The sequence below is a fragment of the Pelodiscus sinensis genome, chromosome 1 (assembly GCF_052426305.1).
Source record: "Pelodiscus sinensis isolate ZL-2025 chromosome 1, ASM5242630v1, whole genome shotgun sequence".
NCBI lineage: Eukaryota > Metazoa > Chordata > Testudines > Trionychidae > Pelodiscus > Pelodiscus sinensis.
Genome location: NC_143052.1, coordinates 316,009,149 through 316,034,836, shown reverse-complemented (window position 1 = coordinate 316,034,836; position 25,688 = coordinate 316,009,149). Strand labels below are relative to the sequence as shown.

General features: G+C 42.5%; 1 protein-coding gene across 3 annotated transcripts in view; it reads right to left on the bottom strand.

The window, feature by feature from the left end:
• The window catches only part of RDX (radixin), a 100,381-nt gene that overhangs the window by 57,876 nt on the left and 16,817 nt on the right, over positions 1–25,688 (bottom strand). For 2 of the 3 annotated variants that reach the window (XM_089775625.1, XM_089775627.1), the window contains exons 2-3: positions 21,976–22,048; positions 4,368–4,451 (exon numbers count right to left, since the gene is read on the bottom strand). In XM_089775625.1, coding sequence (XP_089631751.1) covers positions 4,368–4,451; positions 21,976–21,987 — 96 coding nt within the window. In that variant the 5' untranslated portion in view covers positions 21,988–22,048. Of the gene's footprint in view, positions 1–4,367; positions 4,452–21,975; positions 22,049–25,688 lie in introns of those variants that run through there. The other variant, XM_089775626.1, reaches the window with a different exon arrangement.

Genomic DNA, 25,688 nt, shown 5'->3' with positions numbered 1-25,688 from the left:
AATGAAATGTGCTGTGCACGCCTACGAAAATATTGTTGTAACTTTCACTGAAGTTTGAGACCACGTCAAAATGTCAAAGAATGACAAACAACGATAACCACATCCATAATAACGGATGTAAACAAACATGCCGTCCCGGTCGTCTCGTTCTCTGGTGGTGCGCACCTACACGGTGGGGGTGGGGAGTCCCTTTTTGGTCTGGCGAGTAGGGTTTTGCATAATTTGTCGAGCCCTGACCATGGTTATGTGTACATAGCAGTGTTATCACAAAGAGCGCATCTACACTGCAAACTATTATTTCGAAATAATTGCAAGCTAGATGACTTCTTACTCCAACTCCTATAACCCTCATTCCACAAGGAGTAAGTGAAGTTGAAGGAAGAGTGTTCTTCGACTTCCTGTAGTGTAGACAGTGCCAAAAGCAGAATTAAGCTATTTCAACTGCAGCTACGCAATTGACATAGCTGAAGTTGCGTAGTTTAAATTCAACTTTATCCCTGCTGTATAGACATACCCCAAGTGACTTCCAACACCAGTTTGGTGGGATAAGGGAAGACTCCATTAAACTTCATGACAGGAGGGAAGAAGTAGACACAGATACTCAGTTTTAGATTTCCCATTTAACAGCAGGTAGGCAGAGTGAAGAGAAATGTCTTAGACTGGAAATGCAGTTTGGAGAAAGGGACGTGGGAAATAAAACCTTCTACCACTAAGAAAGGAGTTTGCTCACATTCAAAAGCCCTCAGGGTCATGGCACAAGATACAATGCTATGACAAGGTAATTTGCTTTTGAGCAATAACTACTAAGGAAAAAAGTTTACTGCAACATACACCAAATGGAGCTAACCAAAATGACCTATCAAATTCTTGTTAGTTTACAATATGTCACTTCACTCTGTTGGCAATAATAGCCACAAAGATACTACATCTTTTCTCTGAAAACTTCCTATTTGTTTCACAGTTTGATTCAGCTATTTCTTCAGATCTATGAATCCATGTACGGGTTTAGGATCTGTCTGAATGATTTCTCTCCTCATGTACAAGCATGGCACTTCAACCTAGGGACTCAAGCTGTTATAAGAGCTGCTGAGGCTGCCTGAAAGCTACACGAGGAATTGATGAGTTTGATGGAGAGAATCTAATAAGTGTTGAGAGAGCATGCATCTATATCTTTTACCCCTTGTTCAGGGAAGCTACAGAATGAATGAAACTTATAATCTGGGTAGAAGACTTTATGCAGATCACCCCTACACAATACCACATATCAAGAGATAGCAGAGGTTGGCAGAAGAGAAGTTGCAGCTGCCTTTGCATACCAGAAAACGGCACAATTCTTACATGTTAGGTTTTTGCTGACAACTCACCCATACATCTTGAGTGTTAGCAGAATTGTACAGACTTGCTAAATGTTACATCAATGGAATGTTTGTATAATTACATCTAATTAGTGTGTTATAATTAATAGTGAGCCTAATATGTATTAACTGAGTAAAACCATGGATACATATGTATACGTCATCATAAGTTTACAACACATTGCTGAGTCATTGTTGACTGCTGTTTGAATGGTGTCCATTTGAAATGGCAACTGTAAATGAATATTCATGAGTAATCGTTGAATCGATGAATATTCATAAGGAACAAACGTTGTGTCATGAATAATATAATAATATGTGTAAGAACCAATCATTTCAAACCTATGGTAATTCGCATCCTTCGCCAACCAATCATTTTGAAACAAAGCCCTCATGCATATGCAGTGGCATGTCCTATAAAAGCCTGTGCCACAGCCGTTGGCACTGTCGCGTCGGGGCGTTGGGCTAGGAATAGCGTAGGCTAGATAGCATGAGAGGAGGTGATTGGATTGCGTTATTGTTCCGCGATGAGTGATTAGCCTGAATGAGTTAAGATAAGCTAAGGGTTAGACCAAACGGAAGGTTTGTGTCTCTCCATTTAGGTTTAGCTAGTTTAGTGTTAAGATAGATTAGATATTGTCATCGTGTCTGTCCGTCAGGCAGTGTCGGTCACAGCACGTCGGCTGTCGTTGTGTCTGTTCGGCAGGTGCGTCGCGATTTAGTTAGGGTTTTATTTTAGGATAGTTTAGGAGATAGTAGTTAGGGTTTTAACTTCCATCGCCGTTTCAGCTGTGCCGAAGTGCAGGAAGAGGACGAGGTCTTCACGGAAGGTGAACCCATCACTCCCGATTCCAGCTCTTCGAGGGACTCCTGGTTGTTCCTCTCCCGAGGCTCGGAAGAACCAATGGATCGAGGTCACAAGCGTCGACGCCGTCTACCTGCGAGGGACGCCTGGCAGTTCCTCTCCCGAGACTCGGAAGAGCCAATGGATTGAGGTTGCCAGCATCTCACCAATCGTCCAATTGTCACCATAGACTCTGGTAAAACCCCCTACTGTTTTGTGTGAACTGATTATTTATTTGAGATAATATAGTCTTGTGGTTATAAAACTTATTCAAAGAGTTAGTTTTTCATTTACGCGCCATGTCCAAGAGTAAAAAACAAAGCCGGCGATAGATACGGATTTGGAGTCGCACCAGTAATCTTCATAGTTAATTAGACTAATTGGCATCAATAAATCATACGTTGCTCGGTCACTGAGCTTTAACAGCGAAGTGCCTTCAACATGAGGAAGAGGCAGGATAGCTGCCCTGTCCCCAAAACTTTCCTGTCTTGCAACACTTGTCAGCTATTGAAGAGACTGGTTTAAATTATTTTAATTCTATTTTTTCTTTCATCTAGAAGTCTTGTTTCCCTGATTCTCATGAACTGAAGAAAAAGAGAACATGAAAGCAGAAGTATGACTCCACAATTTCCAATAAAAGTAGGTAAAACATAAAATAATAATTAAAAACAAATTAAAAAGGAAAGGAAGGTACTTGTGTAACACTGACAGATCCTGGTCATCAGCAGACAGGATTGAACCTAGGATATCTGGAGCTAAACACAAGAGCCTCTGATGTATGACCTAAAAGCCACATGGATCTTAGTTAAGGCTATAGAGCAAGTAGTCTTGGTGTCACAAGATGGGACAGAGAATCACAATCACGAGTTCCATGGGTTACACTTGATTATGCACCTGCCATAAATGACAGTCTTTGATCTGCTTTTCATTAGATGAAGGCACACCATTCTTTGAGATGATTTTGTTGTCAGAGGAGGGAAAGAGGAGAAACCATGCAATCACTTATTTAAGGAAAATGAGATTCCATTCCTCTAAAGAATCGTGTCATACCTGGAGCTGCTAACCTATGAAAAGAACAACTCTCCCCTCAAGTTACACATTAATGAAAATGATACAACTGCTAATGGCTATATCATTACCACAAATATTTTTTTTATTATATAAGCATAACACTATCTGTAAACATGTTGTTTTTTCTTAGACAAAAAGTATTATATATCTACAGCACGTATGTCAGTAGGATTTGCAGGAGAGTGGGCTCTTAAGTTTCACAAAGAAAATACATGTTTTCTCTTACATGAGAATATTCATCCCTAAGGTATCAGTCAACATTCAAGTATTTTGTAGGTTCTGTAAATTGCTTGAAGAAAGCTTTGAGGAGTTACTGAAGAGTTTTTACCAGAGAATTTTATATTTTCTGAAGTTCTCCAAAAGCTGTAGCAAGTAAGCTGAATTAGGATCAGAAATTCTGATGGCTAACAACACATGAAATTTATTTCAGAATATGGTTTTTAATCAGAGATTAGTCAGTTGGCTCTTTTTGGCTATGTCACATGTAGGCAACATCTGAAAATATCTGGTTGACAGCCCATCACCAAATTAAAAAAAAACATTACTTCCCCAATTTAGAATTCAAATTTTAAAAAAATTCAGAGAAATTGGGTAAAGGGAAAATATTTTTAACAAGAATTAAAACAGGTAGAAAGTTTTAAAATTACACTATAAATAAATGCTCAAAAAGAGCAGGGCATATCTGCTGCTTCCTTACTTGGACAGAAAAAGAGAATAGACTAGTCGTTTCTTGATATTATATTTTCTGCTTTAGATTTATTAAATACTTTTGAAAGTTATATAAACACGAGTATAGATAATTATTGTATATTTTGAATATATGATTGAGAATATATATAAATACTATTAATTTCAAGAGGGATTGACATTTGTAATTCAACTGAATCCTGGCTGCTTATCTATTCTTGCAAAGTTGACTTGTGCTGAATTCTTTGCTTTTGAATTGAAGAGAGGTGAATGAAGCTGATTATTATTATAGCTAAGATTAATATAAGGTATTAATTGGAAAGTGTGAACATAAATCTGTAGCACTAATGTTTTGTAAAAGACTAGCATTCTGTTCACTTTAGCCATGATTATTACATATAAGGAGTTACCTGGTCAAAGAGCTGTTTGCCAGTTGTACTGGGTTGGATAGCAAACTCCAACTCCGCATCCATTGTGGTAACTCTTACATTGATCTGTGAAGAAGAAAATAAAATTCTTTGACAGTATGTATTGTACAATGCTTTCATACAACTGTGACTAGTTAGTTTACAAGTAAAAACGTTAGTATATTGAAGTAATTTACCATATAGCAAATATCTTACTTGTACAAAACACATAGCAGATATATAATGGCCAAAAGTAAATCTATAGTAAAAAAAGATCTACTTGCATGAATTCAATGTTAAACTACGTATAGAGTACTATTTAAGTCAGAATTTAAAAATAAAAGGGTATAACAAAGTTTTAAAATTATTATGTAACTGGGCAGCTAAAATGACTAGGATTATGGAGCTGTTCAGCTACCAGTCACTATTCCACTTTGTTCAGGATGGTAACAACCAAATGTTAGCACCATTTGATGGATGTTTGGTGGCCTACATTAGGTGAGTTGGCAGACTATGTTCAATTCCTCTTGAACTTACACAAATGCAGTTAGAACCTTTGATGAGAGACCAAGTACTTGACAGTACTGTCTTCTCACTCCTAGAACAAGTCTTGCTTCTATAATTAGCATAATGTAGAAGCTGACACTAGCTCTAAACAGGTTATACTCCTCTGGAGGATAGAGACTATCACCACTCTCATTTATTCATCTGACATTTTCTAGAAGCACTCCCATGCACTCTGAAAAAGAAATGAAAGAAAAAAATTCTATATTTCTTCTAGTATCATTTAAAAATATATCTAAAGGGAATAGCAGTTCTGAATTAGCATTTTAAAAGAAATAAATTAAAATATATTTTGCTATAAATAGATAATTATTTCTGCAAAAATTCATATTTCTGATTGTGTTTTATCAAACTTATGACATACAGGTTTCCTTCTTCTCAAAATTTATAAGGTCCTGGAATATAAATCCTACTACTCCACTCATTCCTATACAAACCCAACTCTAGAACACGTTACTTTAATTTTGCCACTAGGTGGGGTACTGCAGAAAGAAATAAGTCAAGTCTCTGTAACCTAATACACCAGCCAAAGAAAATTATTGACATCCGCAAGCCAACATAATTTGAGAGTGTGGGCTCCCAGGTAGGGCTGAGAATGAGAGCTTTGGGGGCAGGAAAAGGTTCTGGCTTGGGAGGGGGGCAGGAGGGGTACCTTGAGGGTGCTAAGGCAGGTTTTCTGCCTCTCCTGGCACAACATACCATGCTGCACCCCAGAAGCAGCCAGCAGCAGGTTCCTAGCCAATGGGAGTACAGAGCTAGTGCTCCGGGCAGAGGCAGTGCACAGACCTCTCTCCCTCCCCCTTCACCTAGGGGCCAGGCCTGCTGCTGGGGCCCATTTCAGTCTGCGGTGCCAGGACAGGCAGATATGTCTGCCTTAGCACTCCCACTGATCATCTGGATCCCCCTGCAGCAAACAAGCCCCGGTGCCTGACATTCCATGACCCAGTACACAACTCATAGTTTGAAAACCATTGATCTAATATCAGTCGGATAATACACATGATTGGAATATTGGTATAGAAGGGTACAGCTTACTCAGGAAGGATAGGCTGGTAAACAGGGAGGAGATGTTACCTTATATATTAAAAATGTACACACACGGACTATACTGCAGTAGGTCTATACTGCAATTAGATACCTGTGGCTGGCCTGTGCCTGCTAAGTCTGGTCTGCAGGGCTCAGACTAAGGTGCTGTTTAATTGCAGTTTCTTGTCCTATCCCCAAAGATTAAGAAGAACAATTTCTGTTATGTCCCCCCTCAGTCTTCTCTTTGCCAGAAGAAAGAAACCCAATATTTTCTATCTTCCCACCTAGGCTATGTCTAGACTGCAGACTTCTTTCGAAAGAGGCTCTTTCGAAAGCATCTTTCGAAAGAGCCTCTTTCGAAAGCATCTTTCGAAAGAGCCTCTTTCGAAAGCATCTTTCGAAAGAGCCTCTTTCAAAAGATCGCGTCTAGACTGCAGGCGGATCTTTCGAAAGAGAAATCCGCTTTTTCGAAAGAGCACCCAGCGAGTCTGGATGCTCTCTTTCAAAGACGGCCTCTTTACATTGAAGAACGCCTTCTTTCGAAAGAGGAACTTTCGAAAGAAGGCGTTCTTCCTCGTGAAATGAGGTTTACCGCCATCGAAAGAAAAGCCGCGTTCTTTCGAAATAATTTCGAAAGAACGCGGCTTGAGTCTGGACGCAGGGGAAGTTTTTTCGGGAAAAGGCTACTTTTCCCGAAAAAACCCCTGAGTCTGGACACGGCCCTAGGTTTTGTTTTCTTGAACTTTAATCATTGCTGTTGCTCTTTTCCGGACTTCTTCCAATTTCTCCACCTCCTTCCTGAAATGTGTTCAGCTCAGAGTGCCACAACACTCCAAACTGAGACCTAATCAGCATTGATTAGAACACTGAGTGCTTACAACATTCCTCCTAATACATCCCAGACTGATGCCTGGGTTTTTTTGTTTGTTTTTTGCAACAATGTTAGATTGCTGACTCATAATTAACTCGTTATACACGATGACCCTTAGGTCCCTTTCCCCAGTACTCCTTCCAAGTCCGTAATTTCCCATTTTGTATGTGTGCAACTGACTGTCCTTCCTAAGTGCAGTAATCTGCATATGTCCTTATTGAATTTAATCCTATTTACCTCAGACCATTTCTCCAATTTGTCCAGATCATTGTGAACATTAATCGTATCCTCCAAAACACTTGCAACCCCTCATAGTTCAGTGTTGTCTGCAAACTTTATAAGTGTACTCTCTGTGCCATAGCTAAACCATTGATGAAGATATCAAATAGAACTGGACCCAGAACTGACCCTCTGTGGAACCCTATTCAATATGTTCTTCCAGCTTGATTATGAATCATTGACACTAGCCTTTTGAAATGGTTTCCCAACCAGTTATGCATCTACCTCATAATAGCTCTATATAGTTGTATGTCCTAAGCAATTTATGAAAATATACAAGACAGTAGGAAAAGCCTTACGAAAGTCAAGATATACCACACCTATCACTTCCCACATCCACACGGCTTGTTATCCTGTCAAAGAAACCTATTAGGTTGGGTTGAAACAATTTGTTCTTTATAATTCCATGCTGACTTATCAGCTTATTATCTTCTAGCTGTTTGCAAACTGAATGCTTAATTATTTACTTCATTATCTTTCTGGGTACTGAAGTTTGACTTGCCTGTAATTCCCCAGATTAGTTCAAAAAAAAAAATCATCATGGGTCTAACAGGAAAAGGGGTCCCTCAATACTGCATCTTCTTTCTTACCCTACACCTGTCAGTTTTCTTTTTTATTTCCAAACAATGCTTTTTGTCAGTGAACTGCAGCAACAAATGGACAAATAGATTTAAAACACCAAATAATAAACCGTAATTACCCATCAACAATGACACTTCTTTGCATAATAGAAGTTCCTACTAGGGATGTTAGAAATAGTTTATTTCAATAATTGTGTAATTGCTAAAATGCTTAGCAGTTACATGATTACTCCCTGCTCCCCCCTTCTCTGCCTCTCCCTCTCCTAAGGAGCCCCCGCCACCCTGTGCTGCTGCCTCTATATCAGAAACAGTAGCACAGAGTGGCACGCAGGAAGCTGGTTTTTAAACCAGCTCAATGCACAGACTGGCTCCCACCCACTACCCCAAGCTGCTGCCACTGTATTAAAGGCAGCAGCACAGGGTAGCAGGCAGCTCCCCTGAGTGCTCTTCATCTAAAAACTCAGACCAATAGGCTGGGACTGAGCCAGCTTGCCAATCCAAATTTTAAATGCAGAGCATGGCAGGGAGCAGGAAGAGTGTGGTTAACTAGGACCATTAACTGATAAGCAATCACTTATCAGTTAAATGGTTAATGGCTCCTCAGTTGACATCTCTATTGCACAGCATAAAATCTCATGTATATCTTCAAACAGCACTTTGCAATACAATTAATTTCAAGCTAGGTTCTTTGGTCACTCATCATTTAGCTTTTAAAACACCGATCTAACAGTTTTAGCTTACCAGCCTGCCCTAAATCACAGTACCTCATATGAACTAAGCACAAGATAACTTTTTACTCTAAATGCAAATAGAGTACTCTAGCAAATATAATCAGTACTTTGCTAATCAGTGCAGTTAGCTTTCAAAAGCCAAAAAATACAGGGGGCAGTGGAGGGAATGGATCTGTTGATATACAGTAAATGCCACTGACCTCATCTCATGTGCTAATTTTAATGTGTCTAGATAAAGCAGTAAACTTAGGGCTTGTCTCCACATACCTCTGTGCCTACGCAGCTGTGTCACTGCAGACTTAGTGAAGACATACTTATATCAAATAAGTAAACTTCTTACAATGGTGCCAAAAGGCAGCTGTTGATCAACAGGAGAAAGCCTCCTCTTCCTTCCCTGACACAGTGCCATCACCACCAGGGGTTAGGTCAGTATAATTGTGTCACTCAAGGGAAGATTGACACCTGTGAGCAACATCATTACACTGACAAGTTCTATGCACTTCCCCACTATGCACCACACCCAATTTTGAAACGTTTCCAACCATTTTCTATTTGTTGCTTTCTTTGAAAAAATATGAAATAAAATTAAGTGCTCTTTTGAACGGATTTACTGTGTCATTTATTAATATCTTTCGTCGTGCACTTGTTTGTTTTGGAAGTCACATATTTCAGTTTGTAAACAGGACTAAGTTCAACTGGAATAGAAGTTGAAGAGGGTTTTTGGGGAGATGAAAGGAAGAGACAAGAAAAGAGGACATACTGATGAGATGGTATATTCTCATCCCTTTTTACATCTGAAATTCCAAATGTGCAGACTTTGAATCCTTGGAGTCCTCAATAAAATAAATTTTAGTTTGGTGCAAAATTAAAATATTGAAGACGCAATGATTTCCTCATTAAACATGAAATATGGAAAATCCCAACATAGTTTCATAAATATTAAGTTTAATAACCCCAAAGTTTCTCTCAACAAAATCTGATGCCAAAAGTATAATTAAACTAATCATACTAAAATTCTAATAGCAAAATCAAAAAACTCCAACAGTACCTTATAATACATCACCCTACCGTAAACCTGGAAGAATAATGATGGCTACAAGAAGATACAGACTTTGCCCATTTTCTCTGGCAAGATGGTCTTACCCCAACTTTTGCAGAACATCTGTTCTTTTCAAAAACACTGATATTTTATTTTCCTAGACACTATACAGGAGACTTGATGAAGGAGTAGGTAGGGGTGCAGATGTGGAATCTCAGTGTAGGGAACAAATGACATTTGGTACAAAAGCTGACTGGTAAAAGAAGATGATGATGATGAAGGGGGATATGAAGAGTTTGCTGAAAAATCTATTGAAATCAAAAGTAAAGAAAGGAGGATTGGTAAGATGAAAAGGTCACAGCTTAAGTAACTGGGTTACAAACTCCATCATCCAAGTATGGCTAGGGGTTTGTATCCAGTCAAGAAATGTACCAGTAATAATAGCTGTGTAGTTGTTTCAGATTTTGTATCACATGCATCTGAATGTAGTCCCTGGGCAGATGCATTCCCAGCAGCTTATACTGAGTGCCATATGGAGCCAGTCTCCATGCGATCACTAACACAGCATTCTGTTGATTCCCCCATGAATTCTGATCCAATCCCAAGCACTGGTAGCCAAAAGAACTCTGGACTGATAGTTACACTGCAGGGAATGGTGTACAACCTAGGCCCTCCTCCATAGGTCACCAGCCCACTCTGCTCAGACATGTAGTACTCCATCACTTTAAATTTGAAAACCTCTGGGCATTAACGGCTAGCTTGCCACAGCTTGAAATAAAATTTCCCTTTGCCATTCTGGAACCACTAGAATTGTAATATCCTCAAGAATGTACAATGTCTGAAACTACAGAAAAGACCTATGTAGAAACCTCTTCCCCCCCTTCCCCCACAACATCCCAAGGAGCTCAGAAATTAAATGATAATCTGTAATTTGCCACTGACTATGCAGTATTTTCACTGTAATTAACTGAGTTGTGTCCTGAGAGCTGAGGCATTCCCTCTCAGAATATACTGAAGCTCAGTTTTAAAAAGTATCATTTTGGGCCTTGAGATTCCACAAGGCACTTTTGCCTGCATATGGCACTGAACCTTTGGTAATGCATAGTACATTCTTTCAGTTGCCATCTGTTTTTAGTCCCTTCAAGCTCTGCTGTTCCTGGCAGAATGGGCCCATTCCAGCAGGACCGAGGGATATAGAACTACCATTGAGTGGTCCAAGCAAAAGTGTTTCCATGATGTCTATGAGGGTGGAAATTTTGGACAGGGCCAACAAGCAGGTGTAGTACCAGAGGAAGAAAAACCTCACGGCAAGTGAAAAGGCCAGACACTGGCAGTAGAGTGAGAGGCTGACCACACAGTTTCTGGAGCAGGAACATCAGCTCAGGGAGGAACCCAGAGGAAAAACCTATCCAAGAGGCTGGTAATACACACATCCCTGAGTAGTACAAGCTCTTGCTGAACTCATACCAAGCCCTGAGTCCCCTCCATGGTTTCATGTGCTACAGATCAAGTCTATGCTTGGGCTGTCTTTGCAATTGGGACTTAGCAGCTGGACATCGTGAATCTGCCCCGTGAAGTCCTCCAACCCCATGCTGATCCCTCTTTCCCTGCAAACCTTCACTCCAGTGCACACAAAACTCCAGCCCAAGAACAACTCTACGCTCTGGAAGTGTCAGCAAATAGAAAGGAACCAAATATGAGCAGGAAGCCAGGGGAAGAGGTTTACTATATGAAACTGGTTGCATTGCTTGCTAGAGTATATGGTTAATAGATGAGGCTCATCAGTTAACCCTCATGGTTACACACAACCCACCTCCCCCACATTGTTGCCTCTGTATCGGAAGCAGGGGGTGGAGGGGCCAGGAGTGAGTGAGCATGGGGAGCCAGCTTTAAAGCCAGCTCCCCACACATGCTGGCTCCCACGGAACCAACACCCACCCCACTGCCTCCCACAAAGGCAACAGTGAGGGTGGGAGCAGGTATGAGCACCAGCTCCTGTGGAGCTGTCTGCCCCCCACACTGTTGCCTCTGATACAGAGGCAGCAGTGGGCTAAAAGGGAGCTAGTGCTCACAGAGAGACAGCTTAAAAGCTGGCTCCCCATGAGCACTGGCTCCTCCCCGCATGTAAACATGTAAGTGCTGAAAATTTCAGCAGTTACACATTTACTCAAACACACTATCACATTACAAAATGTATGCTTCAAATAATTAAGGTATAACACATGGTAAGAGACAACTGGGAATTTATTTGCTAACATTATTTCTCAATACATTTAATTACATTAATCCTCCCATAAATCCCATCCTTGTCATTTTATAAGCACTCATGTCATTTACAATTACAATGCATAGCAAACAGCCTGTCCCCCTACATTTAATTCTATGATATGGTAGCATCTCATTTATTGTATAGTCTGTACAAGCACACTCAAATATACTATTCTCCCTATTTCACTGGCAGGATGCATCCTGCCCTCACTGTGACATTTTCTGGCTGAATGTATAAGTTCAGCATTCTATTACTGTCATAGCTCCATTCAGGGGCAAATGGCTTGGAACCTCACTGATTCAATCTTGTGAAAGACCCATAATCTCTGACTAGGTTACGGAAGTCCTCAAAGCAAATAGAATGTTAGGAATCATTAAAAAGGGATAGAGAATAAGACACAAAATATCTTATTGCCTCTATATAAAACCATGGTATGCTCACATCTTGAATACTGTGTGCAGATGTGGTCGCCTCATCTCAAAAAAAGATATATTGGCATTGGAAAAGGGCAACAAAAATGACTAGGGGTTTGGAACGGGTCCCATATGAAGAGAGATTAAAAAGACTTGGACTTTTCAGCTTAGAAAAGAAGAGACTAAGGGAGGGATATGATAGAGGTCTATAAAATCATGACGGTGTAGAAAAAGTCAGTAAGGAAGTTATTTACTTATTCCCACAATATAAGAACTAGGGGTTTCCAAAAGCAATTAATAGGCAGTAAGTTTAAAATAAACAGAGGAAGTTTTCCTTCATTCAGCACATAGTCAACTCCTGTGGAATTCCATAGTCAGTTCCTGTGGAACTCCTTGCCAGAGGATGCGGTGAAGGCTAGAACTTTAACAGGGTTCAAAAAAAGAGCTAGATAGATTCATGGAGGTTAGGTCCATCAATGGCTATTAGCCAGGATGGGTAGGAATAGGGTCCCTAGCCTCTGTTTCTCTGGAAGTGAGTGACAGGAGAGGGATCACGTGAGAATTACCTGTTGTGTTCCCTTCCTCTGAGGCATCTGGTATTGGCCACTGTCAGCAGAACTGGGCTAGATGGACCTTTGCTCTGACCCAGTCTTGCCATTCCTATGTTTAAATTCATCCACCATTTAGTATAAACCAGCTAAGCAATCTGTGCCCCATGCTGCAGAATAAAGTTTAAAATAAAAGTAGTAAGGGGGAGCTCTGCCAATCTGACCTAGGGGAAAACTTGTTTCTGACCCCGAATATGATGCTTGGTTAGACCCTGACCATGTCCACAAACGTGAGAAATGTACAGTAGTAACTCAGATTTCCCCATATAGTATCCCACCTCAGGCTATTGGGGATATTTGCTACTAGCAGTCACAGATGCGTACAGTGGCATGTGGCCCAACCTCCTCAAGTCATCTCCTCTCATAGGACATTCAATCACCATTATACAACCACTGAAAGCCTAAATGAACCTTAGCCATCCTACTAAGATCAGTATGTGTGTCAGCTGTCAAGACAAAAGGGAGCATGCAGGGTCCCTTATGTTAGTGATATGGACCTTATCTCCATTTATAACAATACCACTCAGTGAGACTAGTGTCCCAGCCGGTCTATGAATGTAGACTTTCTATTATAAGAACATGCAGCCCATGTCAGTGTCCCTAAATCTGCCTGTGTGGTCCATAAAGATATACACAATGACAGAGCAGTACTCTTTGCAGAGTATATATTTGTGGACAAGAGGAGGGCAAACTATAAGCACAAATCCTATCAATGGCCCCACTCCTCCAATATCCATTTCAGGGATATTGTTTACTATGCCTACCACCTTTGTGGAAATCACATACCTGATCGCCGTAGAAACCTCTGCAACCATTTTACCCTTGATTGACTTTCCAGCAACGAACTAGTTAACAACTGACCATAGCACTAGGAATTCTGGCATAGGGTGTTTTGATTCAGTCTGTGTACTGTAGTGTGGATGCTGAAGCTCTGGTCCAGAAATTCTAAACCTATGGTCAATATGCACTTCAGATACTTAAGTGCTGGGCTTGCAAACCCAGGATTCACAGACTTGAATCCCATTAACCTTAGGCTTACACTGCAGTGGACATCTTCTGTTGGCCACCTTATATCTACTTACACTGTAAAAATAAATGCCACATATTTATTGGAACTGTAATTTAGCTACCCATAACGGGTCTCAACTCTCCTGTTTCAGTCCCTGGACCAATTAATAATGCAGGGCAGCACCTGGGAGCTAGAAAAGGTCAGTAAGGAGTCAGAGCAGACTGAATCAGTCAGAAAAAGGGCCATAGGAAATAAGAACTGACAGAGACAAAATGGCTCCTGCGAGAAAGCTGAAGACAGAAGAGCAGGAAAATGGATTTTACTGGCTGGTATTCCCCAAGCCAGAGAGCCTGGGCTGAAGAAGCAGCAGAAGCAGATGCTTGATGGCTCTATGCTGGAATACCAGAGCTCAGAGACAGAGAGCAAAAGGAAGGAGCAGCAGTGGAGGGGCTTATCCACTGACACCTCTGTGCTTGAGAGTTGGATCCCAAGAACAGTGAGAAGGACCCAGGGAAGTCTGAGGGATGCTGTCTGTAATGTTGCCCTCATTCTCTATGGAAATGTGAATATGAATAAGAGGGAAACATTAGAGACAGCATCCCTCAGACTTCCCTGGGTCCTTCTCACTGTCCTTCGGATCCAACTTTCAAGCACAGAGGTGTCAGTGGATAAGCCCCTCCACTGCTGCTCCTTCCTTTTTGCCCTCTGTCTCTGAGCTCTGGTATTCCAGCGTAGAGCCATCAAGCATCTGCATCTGCTGCTTCTTCAACCTAACTCAAATATGCCTAACTTGAATATGCTTTACGCAAAATATTACATGTAAACTATCAACAGAAAGTTTGTAATTCTCTGAATGGGTATAATCTATTTGTATGTACGTGCCATTTTTGTACCAGAAATTAAGAATACTGATTGTAAACTTATTATCAATGTATTCACATCGAGAAAAGCCTATTGCCAACCCATGAGGAACAACAATAAAGAGGCCAGGCACAGAGGCAATAGCCTATTAGGAAGAGACAACTGAATGGGGGAAGAAATGTCTCCTTGCAGCCATGCTTCAGAGACATGTGTCAATGTCATTTGATGCTCGAATCCATCTTCAATTTTGTACTTTTCCACAGAGGTGCTAGGGAATCAAACAAAGGCTTCCTGTCCTAGAGAAATTCTATATAAAGGTAAGAGAAGTAAGCAATGATTGTCTTCAGATGCCTTTACAGACAGCCTCTCCATCCCAGCAACAGACATGAAAAAAACCCTGTAAACAGCAGGGCTAACTACAGAGGTGGACAACAATTGGACCCAGGTCCGCAAGAACATCTCTGGCCCGGGAAGGACTTTACCTGAAATAAGAACTAGGGTAAGGAATTATGATTTGTCCCAAGTTCTCTCAGTTTTTTAGTTTTAGTTGGTGTGTTTTGTTTTATTTAGCTTAGTTTTATTTACTCTGATCCATCTGTTATCACTTGCAACCACTTAAATCCTACTTTTTATACTTACTAAATAACGTCTGTTTATTAATAAAACTTTTGCTAGCAAAAATCTTTCAGGAAGAGAGGCTGTGACAGTTCTCACAGGGAACAGCTGAATTGCACCCCAAGTGGAAGGATTGAAATGGCTGTCCTGGAAGACAGGTGGAAGAGGACAGATTAGGAATCTAACTGTGATGGAAGACACTGAGATATGGTGAGAGCCAGGACTATACATACTGGGGTGATATGAATGATTTGAGGCTTTTGTTAGAGACTATTGCACAATATTTTGTAATAAATTGGTCTCCAAGAGGGGTGGTTTTTATGCAAGAACCTGAAATGGAGTCCTTTAGGTTACTCACAAACAGTCTCCCAGGAGAAGAAAATTCCTTCACACTACCACTTAACCGGAAAGTAAAATTTGAAGTGTTCCTGTGAAAGATACAGCTAAACAGATAACCAAAAAAAAAAAAAAAAAAAAAAAAAAAAAAAAAAAAGTACACTATATTCAAGTGTCAAATTTTAAAACTAATAATAAAAATCTCTGTAATAATCTATTTTTTTTACAGAGTTTGTGTGCACATCTGTTTGAAAGTCTGTTTGTTCAAAGACTCCTACTAAATGATAAGAGCTAGGGGCACCAAATTTGGTATACCTTCCTCTTACCCTAACTTAAAGCAAGGTCTGGGGTTGGTTGCACCAGGAAAATGGGAAGTGCCTAGAATGGGAATGCTTTCCAGAACATGGAAAGGGAGGGGATAGAGAGGAGAGCCACTATACTGCAGAGTGACCACTGGGGTCAGCAGACATGGGGGACAACTATACTGCAGTGTGACTACTGGAGGCAGCCATATCAGCAGGAGTGTGGCCAACTGTGGACAGGGTTCCATGTGGCTGGCCACCAGATCAGGTATGGGGCCCTTCCTACCCCAAACAGGGCCAGATGGAGGGGAACTGCCCCTACTTCAGATCCCATGGACCACCTCGCGGGTCGGAAAGCACAGTCCAGCACCCACCCCACCCAAGAAAAGGTTGGGAACTGGGTCCAGCCCCTCCAGAGAAGAAGCCAGGGCCGGGAACCATGGCCTGGCTTGAGACAGGCTGCAGACTGGGGCAAGCTGGAGGCTCTGGCCAGCCCTCTGAACACCAGCATTCCCCACCCCCAAACCAGTTGCAGACTGGGCAGAGGAGGGCTACTGGAGGCCAGGGCCAGTCCCTGAAATGCTGCACCCTCCAGAAAGGCTGCAGGGTTGAGGAGTAGTAGGTGGAGACCAGGAATGCCCACAGAGTGCCATCCTCTCCCCCAGACCAGCTGCAGGGTGAGGGGGGACAACAAGAGGTCAGGGTCAGCACCTGCAGTGCTGCCCCCTCTGTCAAACCAGCTGCAGTGGGGGGGGGGGGGGGAGCAGCAGCAGACCAGAGCCCCGCCCACACCAGATAGGCTGGAGACTTGTGGAGGGGCAGTCAGAGGCTGGGAACAGTCCTCTCTGGACAAGCAGGAAGTTGGAGGCAGTGAGTGCAGCCCTAGTGCCCCCTAGAAGGAGCCACTTGCCAGAGAACGCAGTCCTGGCCCCCCAGGAGGAGCTGCCGCCATAGCAACATCACCCTCACTGCCCTAGGTGGCCCCAGTAAGCTCTCCCACCTACCCTCCCAACCCCCTGCCCTGAGCTCTCCCAACCATCCCAGTCCCCTACCCTCACTCCTGTGCCATGCCTCCTTTTTATTCTAGCATAAGACAGAAGAGCTGCAAATAATGTCACCAACAAACTCCATCTAATGTTTGACTCACTTTCCTTATATCAATACAAATTTATTTTTCATTCATTTTTTGAAAATACAATCATTTAAATAAAGCATGTACATTTTCCTTTTATTTTGAAAAAAAAACCATCCCAAAAACATTACTTCACTTAAACTAGCAAATGTACCCAGCATTGCTGTGGTTTTTAAGATAATTAAGACAATGTTAGGATGTCAACACTTCTACAATCTGAAGTCTACTACTTTTGGATGTATTCTATACATGAAAAAAATATAGAAAGATATGCTAATTATACTTCTTTCCACCATAGATTTTTATTTTGTTGCATCTACACTATTTACCCCCATTAGAGGTCCTATGTAGGGGCATCGTTCCTCTTCCAGGGCTTTGATTCCTATATGCACAAACTCCAAAGTCTGACCAAAAATAGCTGGTGGGGAAAAAAAAATTGTAGAAGCCATCTTAGTCTCTGCAAATGCTACCGTCAATTAAACCTATTCTTAGACTACAAAATGACTTTGACTCAAGGGCCAAAATCCCAATAATATGTAAGTAAAATCTTGACCACAGTTTATGTTAAGAATCTTTCATATATGCCCAAACTGGACAGGCCTAGTCTGAGGACAATACATGGCTAAAAGGGAACAGAGATAAGCAAAAGACAAGCCTTGTTTGTACCTTGAGGGCAGAAATGGGAGATGTCAGACTCAGGGCAGGGGGTTGGGAGGGTAGGTGGGAGAGCTTACTGGGGCCACCCAGGGCAGTGAGGGTGATGTTGCTATGGTGGCAGCTCCTCCTGGGGAGCCGGGACTGTGCTCTCTAGGCATGAAACAAGCTGAGACAGCAGAACCCCAGGTGCATGGCAGTAGTTGGGGCCTTATCATGAATTATAGACACAACTCTTTGAGAGTGGCCTCGAAACTTTGCCTGACAAGTCCTCCCCACATACCAGCTAGCGTTCAGGGAGGTGAGATGGCCAGCATGAGTAATGATATCTGTCCCTCACAAATGCCAATCCAGCCCAAAGGTGTGTGATCGATAAACAAATTGCCAATGCTGTGTATTGTTTACTATTCTCTTTGTTTTAAGACCACAGAGGAATGTATCTGCGAGCAAACCTGGCTGGGAGATGCCACCCATCATTTCTATGGATCTGGAATCAGGATTAACCTATTTACTGCAAAAATGACTCTTGGGCCATAACACCTGTTTATTAGCATACATGTACACCTGAGCCATGGGCCAAGCAACTATGCAATCTTTAAGACTATTGGCTTATTGTGCTCATTATGTCTTGCTGCTAGAACCTATCCAGGGGCTTGGGAACTCCCACACCGTCTCTTCTCTCCGCCCATTGGCACCCTATATAATCTATAGTAATCCACTGTTTGGCAGTCTCACTGAGCGTAACAAGCAAAGTGACACTCCGCCAGCGCTGTGCATAATAAACCCTCATGCTTGAATCTATATGGTGTCGAACTTTTGTTCCTTCATTGACTATGTAACTAGTTATATTTAATTTCAGTCTCAATGTTTCTAGTTTAGATGAAGATCTGGAAAAATAGCATAGTTAAAAATGATTTTGATTCAGTTTTCTGGGAAGAGCATGCCGGAATTAAGACTGAATAAATATTCTATTCTTTCAGGGTGTAGAGATAATTAAACCCTTCAAGAATCATACAGTAAGAGGAGAGCCTGAAACAAAAGCCCATGTAGCACAGGCCTGATTTGAGGCCTGAGGCCTACCTAACAATGGACAAAGCTTGGCTAATATAAAGCAAAGCTAAGATGTAAGCAAGAAGCTGGTCCCTGCTCACAGAACTTGCCACGAACAGGGTTGAGAGTGTAAAACACTAACTGGTAATAGGCCCAGGTGTAGAACTGCACTATGGGCCACAAACAAACAGGCTATGGACTACATACAGCCTGCATGTTGAGTAGCCCTGACTTAAGTGATCAAACGCTTCCGTCTTTCAAATAAGTGCTATTACCACTCAAAAGATCTCATTCAGTGGCAAGAACATCATTCTAGAAAGAGAATTAATATTCAAAGTCCTAAGAATTATCCAGCTAGTTCTTGCAACTGAATTAATCTGACACACAAAACAGTCAACTGGACTCTGTTCAACATTCCAGGCAAACTTGATTTTCCATCTACATTCAAGAAGTCAAATTGAGATCCCATCTCTATTTTTCTTATCTGCAGCTGTGTTATTAGGCGTATTGCTAGAGAGATAAATACTTTTTTATAATAAGGAAGTAAAAGTTTAAACAGTTAAATTGATAAACTGATGCTTATTGGTTCCATTTAACAGTTAAACTTCCGTGGGCTTCTGGCAGCCTGCAAAGGCCAGAGGCTGTCGGGGCTAGTGCTGCCAGCCTCCCATGGGGTCTGAAGGAGCTAGCAGCCCACAGTTGACAGTGGATATGTAAAATTGTAACCATTAACAGGTAACTGATAAGCATCAGTTTATCGGTTTCCGTTATGGTTCCATGCTGGCTTCCCGGGAGTAGGGGCAGCAGTGTCTGCTGGACCCACTCCTGGGGAGTCAGTTTTGCTATGGGCTCTTCAGTATAAAGCTTCAGTATAGAGCCCACAGTGCATGTAACCGCTAGGATTTTTAGCAGTTACATTTTTTAAACACTTTTTACATCCCTATTTGATAGTAATTTATAGAAGGTAATGCCTGTAGATATCTCCAAAATATCATCCTGTAATTCCCTTTTCTAACATGTTTATTTCACTTGGTTCTCCTCCGGAAATTTCACATTTTTCCAAGAGCAATGTTGAATAAATAGCCTAAGGGAAGACCACGGGATCCCAAATAATAGCCTACATGATCAACTCAGTGGAAAAAGTATGCTAAATTATCAAAGTATAATTAATCCAAGATATTCCACCTTAATCCCCTTAAGATGGCAAAAGTCCAAAGCAGTAAATTGAGAAGTTTTGCATAAAAGTCCCCATAGAACACCCATTCTCCTCTCCCACCCCTGAACAGAGCAGAATCTGGGCTCCTGAGATTTGATTTTCAAAATGCCCTTGTATCCAAAAGGCCCCAACAGAAAATTTGTAGCAATAAAATATGACAAACTCCTCATAATGACAAGTTTGAACTAGAGATGTGAACAAATGTTTATTCTTATAAATGCGTAACTGGTGAATTTTTTCAGCAGTTGCACGTTTACATGCATGGGGGGCAGATGGAAGCCAGTGACTACAGGGCTCCAGCTCTCATACAGAAATAGAAGCATGTGTGTGTGGGAGCAGCTCCATGGGAGCCGGTACGCGCAGGGAGCCAGCTTCCGCCTCTCCCCCCCACTGCTGCCTCTTTATCAGGCAGCAGCGCAGGAGAGCGGGCAAGAGAGAGAGGGAAAGCAGGTATCTCCATGGGAGCTGGTGCTCACGGGGAGCTGGATTTTAAGCTGGCTCTTGCCTGCCTGTGCTACTGCCTCTGTGGGAGGCAACGGGGGTGGGGGAACAGACGGGACCCAGCACGCACGCTTGAAAGCTGGTTCCCCAAGGATACTGGCTTTCGCTGCCCCTCTCTGTGGGAGGCAGCTCCATGGGAGCTGGCACACAAAGGGAGGATTCCTCCCCGCCCCCTAATGCTGCCTTTGATACAGAGGTAGCAAGGGTGGAGGTGTGTATAATGCGTAGGATTAACCAATGAGCCCAGGCTTATCAGTTAATTGTGTAAAGGGGTACACGTTAACATCCCTAGTCCAAACCAACAGCAAAATTTCTTTTAAACCTAATGAGTAACAGAGCTAAATAAAAGCTAGCTATTATAATTATTTAATCTAATAACTTTGTACAAGGCAGAAACAGCATTCAAACAGCCTATAAACAGAGACTGAACAAATAAGCTGTTCCATGTGAATGAAAATTGGAGGATAAAGGGTGTGATAGGATCCTTTTAGGGTGCAGCCTGGGATCATAGGACCACTGTGCCCTCTTAGCTCCATCCAGCCTGGGATCTCTCTCTCAATGCTAGTGAGAAGCAACAACCTCTCCAGGAGATGTTATCACTCAGCTCAAGCACATGTGAAGACCTCCCATATCCACCTACCTATCTTGCATGAATGCTCCCGGCGTCACTCATGAATTACACAGAGAAAGGCATCAGAACCAACCCTCCCCACAAGCTCTCAGTACTGTACTTCAGGAATACACCATTTAATTTATTAATTAGTTCACATCATCAATGGAAAGTGGATATATGACAGCCTTTGTAAAACCTCTGAGCAACTTCAGACAAACGCACTAATAAAGAAACAGTAAAAGAAGTTTATTGATTACAAAGATAGAATTTAAGTGACTATAAGTTTTAGGCAAAAAGTCAGAGTAGCTACCAAAATTAGGGATGGTAGAGTGTGTCTCACGGTTTAACAGGTAAGCATAATTCTGTCAGTTATGCGGAGCTGGCTCCCAGGGAGATGGCTTTGATGCCCAGTGAAGCTGCCTCTCCAGGAGCAGAGCCTGCAGCTCCTACTGACCCAGCTCCCAGGGAGGAAGCTACCCTGCAGCAGGGAAGCTGCTTCCCCAGGAGCAGAGCTGGCAGCTGCTGACCGCCTGGCTCCGGGGGAGGCGGCTTCTCCATGGCAGGGAAGCTGCCCCCCGGGAACTGAACTGGCAGCTTCGCTCAGGGGGAGGCTTTACTGCAGGCTCTGCAGTATAAAGCTTATTTAACCTTTATATTGCAGAGCCTGCAATAGTTACAAATAAACTTCTGACTATTTCAGTGAATTTTAACATCCCTAGTAGGAGGTAGCAGGCTTTTCACATGTCCAGTTTCATTTCAGAGAGAACTAATCACCACTTTATGAAGAACCCAGATTTCTTCCTTGGATACTTATCCATATGCAAGTATTAAATAGGCCTAATCATGTTTATTAGCTTATGAGATCTGACAGACCACAGTCCAGGGAATCTTATGGCTGTTATTATGTCAAGTTCTAGAAGAGTAAAGAGGCATCTACTTACTGGTTTCGGCATTTTCTCTCCTTTCCTGAATCTCTTGTTCAGTCAAATCTTCTGCAAATTCTTTTGTCCCCTTCTGTTGAAGACAAATATAATACGGTTGTTATACAGTTAATCACAGTAGAGTCCATGTACACCCTAGCAAATAGTACAAATTCCAACAGAGGTAAACAAATAAGTAGTCTACCTGCATAAAACACACAACACTCAGTTGTTGTTCACTTAACATAAAAGCAATTAAGACATCCAGCACCAATGCCCCGTTAGCAGAACTAGAAGAGCATAGTGAAAACAAAACTAAATTAATTGTATTGGTTTTCTGCAGCTACATTTTAGAGAACGTGAAGGACTATGATGATCTAAAATGCCATATGCACCAACTACGATATCACAGACTTTTCTAATATCAAGGATTGTAAAGAGTAGCTGATATTTAAATACTTCTTTAAAGTTGAAGAATGCTACATAAGAGTTAAGTACACCTGGCTCGAAGTTGTTGAGCAAAAAAAAAAGAGTCACCCCAAAAAAGCACTGTGTATTAGGGTTACCAGGTAGTCATAAAAAAAAAATATACCAGACACACTTCAAAAGGGGCAGGGGCGGGACCGGTCGGGAGGAGAGTGGGGCTGGCCAGGAGGAAGGGGGGGGAGGGGACTGGGAGGAAGGAGGGGCCAGGAAGCAGAGCTGACGGGGGGGGGGGGCGCGGGGCTGGCCAGGGGAAATGGGGGGGCCCTGATGGGAAGCAGGACTGGTCAGTGGGGCGAGGGGGGCTGGCCAAGGGATATGGGGGGGGCAGCCGGCAGGAGCAGGGCTGGCTGGGGGAGATAAGGAGGAGTATGGGCAAACTGGCCACCGGAAGCAGAGCTGGCAGGGGGTGTAGAGGGGCTGGCTGGGGAAGATCCAGAGCACAAACCGGCTGGAGGGAGGCAGAGCTGGCGGCGGGGCGGGGGTTGGGTGCAGCGTGGCTAGCCACAGAAGATTGTGAAGAGAAGTGGGGGAGAACCAACCAGCCGGCCGGAGGGAAAGTTTCATTTGAGACTGAAAACAGGTCTTAATCAGGGTTGTGAAGAGATGTGATCCCTTACCACTATAAGCCCCTAGCATAGTGGTGGGCAACCTGCCACCCATGGGCCACATCAAGCCTACTGGGGTTCCATCTGTGGACCCCTTGGCTGTCCTCCTCCCCCATGTGCCACTTACATACCGTGGCAGTAGAGTCCTGCACTTCCTACTCCTCTCCCTCCCTTCCAGCACTTTGAGTGCCATGAATCTGAGGATTCATGCTCCATCCTTACTCTTTCCCCGCCCTCTCAGAGTTTGAACGCTAGGAATCAGCTGTTCAAGCTCTGAGAGGGAGAAGGAGGAGCATGGATGGAACGCAAATCAGCAGAATCATGGTACTCCAAAAGTGCTGTGAGGGAGGGGGAAAAGTAGGAAGTGTGGGGCTAATGCCACAGTGCATGAGAGGCATGGGGAAGGGGACAGAAAGGGGGTGCACAGGCCATAAGTAAGAATCCCAGCAGGCCGCCGGCCACAAATTGCCCACCACTAGCAATCACGTAGCCCACTGAGATCCAGGAAGGTTGCTCATGCAGCTCATTCACTAATCTTGGTTGCCCATCGCTACCCTAGAGTAAATGCAGTTATACCAAAAACAAAAAACAAAAACAAAACAAAAAAACTGTGCTTCTATCCATATAGGTTATTTCATTTCAGGGAGAGGGGCAGGCTGAAATATTGATAAAAGTATAGTTTTGCCAGTACAAATTAACCCACAGCACTATTGGTATGGCTATAACCACAACGTTGTGCTTCTATTAAATGATTTCTTTGCTTCAGTCTTCACGGCTGAGGACGTTGGGGAGACTCCTGAATCTGCACCGTCCTTTGTGGGTGATGAATCTGAGGAACTGTCTCGGATTGAAGTGTCATTAGAGGTGGTTTTGGAACAAACAGAAAAGCTTAATGTTAACAAATCTCCGGGACCGGATGGCATTCATCCAAGGGTTCTAAAAGAACTTAAATGGGAAATTGCTGAGCTATTATCTGTGGTTTATAACCTATCCTTTAAATCGGCTTCCGTACCTAATGACTGGAAGGTAGCCAATGTGACACCAATATTTAAAAAGGGCTCTAGAGGCGATACTGGCAATTACAGACCGGTAAGTCTAACTTCAGTACCGGGCAAATTAGTCGAAGCAATAGTAAAGAATAAAATTGTGAAGCATGTAGAAGAGCATAATTTATTGGACAAAAGTCAACATGGTTTCTGTAAAGGGAAATCCTGTCTTACTAATCTATTAGAGTTCTTTGAAGGGGTTAACAAACATGCGGATAAGGGGATCCAGTAGATATAGTATACTTGGATTTTCAGAAAGCCTTTGACAAGATCCCTCACCAAAGGCTCTTGTGTAAATTACATGGCCATGGGATAAGAGGGAAGGTCCTTTCTTGGATTGAGAACTGGTTAAAAGACAGGAAACAAAGGGTAGGAATAAATGGTAAATTTTCAGATTGGAGAGGGGTAACTAGTGGTGCCCCCCAAGGGTCAGTCCGGGGACCAATCATTTTCAACTTATTCATAAATGATCTGGAGAAAGGGGTAAGCAGTGAGGTAGTAAAGTTTGCAGATGATACCAAACTGTTTAGGATAGTCAAGACAGAAGCAGACTGTGAGGGACTCCAAGAAGATCTCACCAAACTGAGTGATTGGGCAACAAAATGGCAAATGAAATTTAATGTGGATAAATGTAAAGTAATGCACATCGGGAAAAATAACCCCAACTATACGTACAGTATGATGGGGGCTAATTTGGCTACGACAAATCAGGAAAGAGATCTTGGAGTTATCGTGGACAGTTCTCTGAAAACTTCCACACAGAGTGCAGCGGCGGTCAAAAAGGCAAATAGGATGCTAGGAATTATTAGGAAAGGGATAGAAAATAAGACCCAGAATATCTTACTGCCCCTGTATAAAACTATGGAACGCCCACATCATGAATACTGTGTACAGATGTGGTCTCCTCACCTCAAAAAAGATATTTTGGCCTTGGAAAGGGTTCAGAAAAGGGCAACTAAAATTATTAGGGGTTTGGAACGGGTCCCATATGAGGAGAGGCTAAAGAGACTGGGACTTTTCAGTTTAGAAAAGAGGAGACTGAGGAGGGATATGATAGAGGTCTATAAAATCATGAGTGGTGTGGAGAGGGCCAATAAAGAAAAGTTATTTATTAGTTCCCATAATAGAAGAACTAGAGGACACCAAATGAAATTAATGGGTAGCAGGTTTAAAACTAATAAAAGGAAGTTCTTTTTCACACAGCGTGTTGTCAACCTGTGGAACTCCTTGCCAGAGGAGGCTGTGAAGGCTAGGACTATAATAGAGTTTAAAGAGAAGCTGGATAAATTCATGGAGGTTAGGTCCATAAAAGGCTATTAGCCAGGGGATAAAATGGTGTCCTTGGCCTCTGTTTGTCAGAGGCTGGAGAGGGATGGCAGGAGACAAATTGCTTGATCATTGTCTTCGGTCCACCCTCTCTGTGGCACCTGGTGCTGGCCACTGTCAGTAGACAGGATACTGGGCTAGATGGACCTTTGGTCTGACCCAGTATGGCCGTTCTTATGTACTATAGAACTTGCCTAAGAGTAACATTTTCAAAAATGCCTACATGATTTAGGAATTCATTTTCCAAAGTGAGTTAAGCACTTTTGAAAAT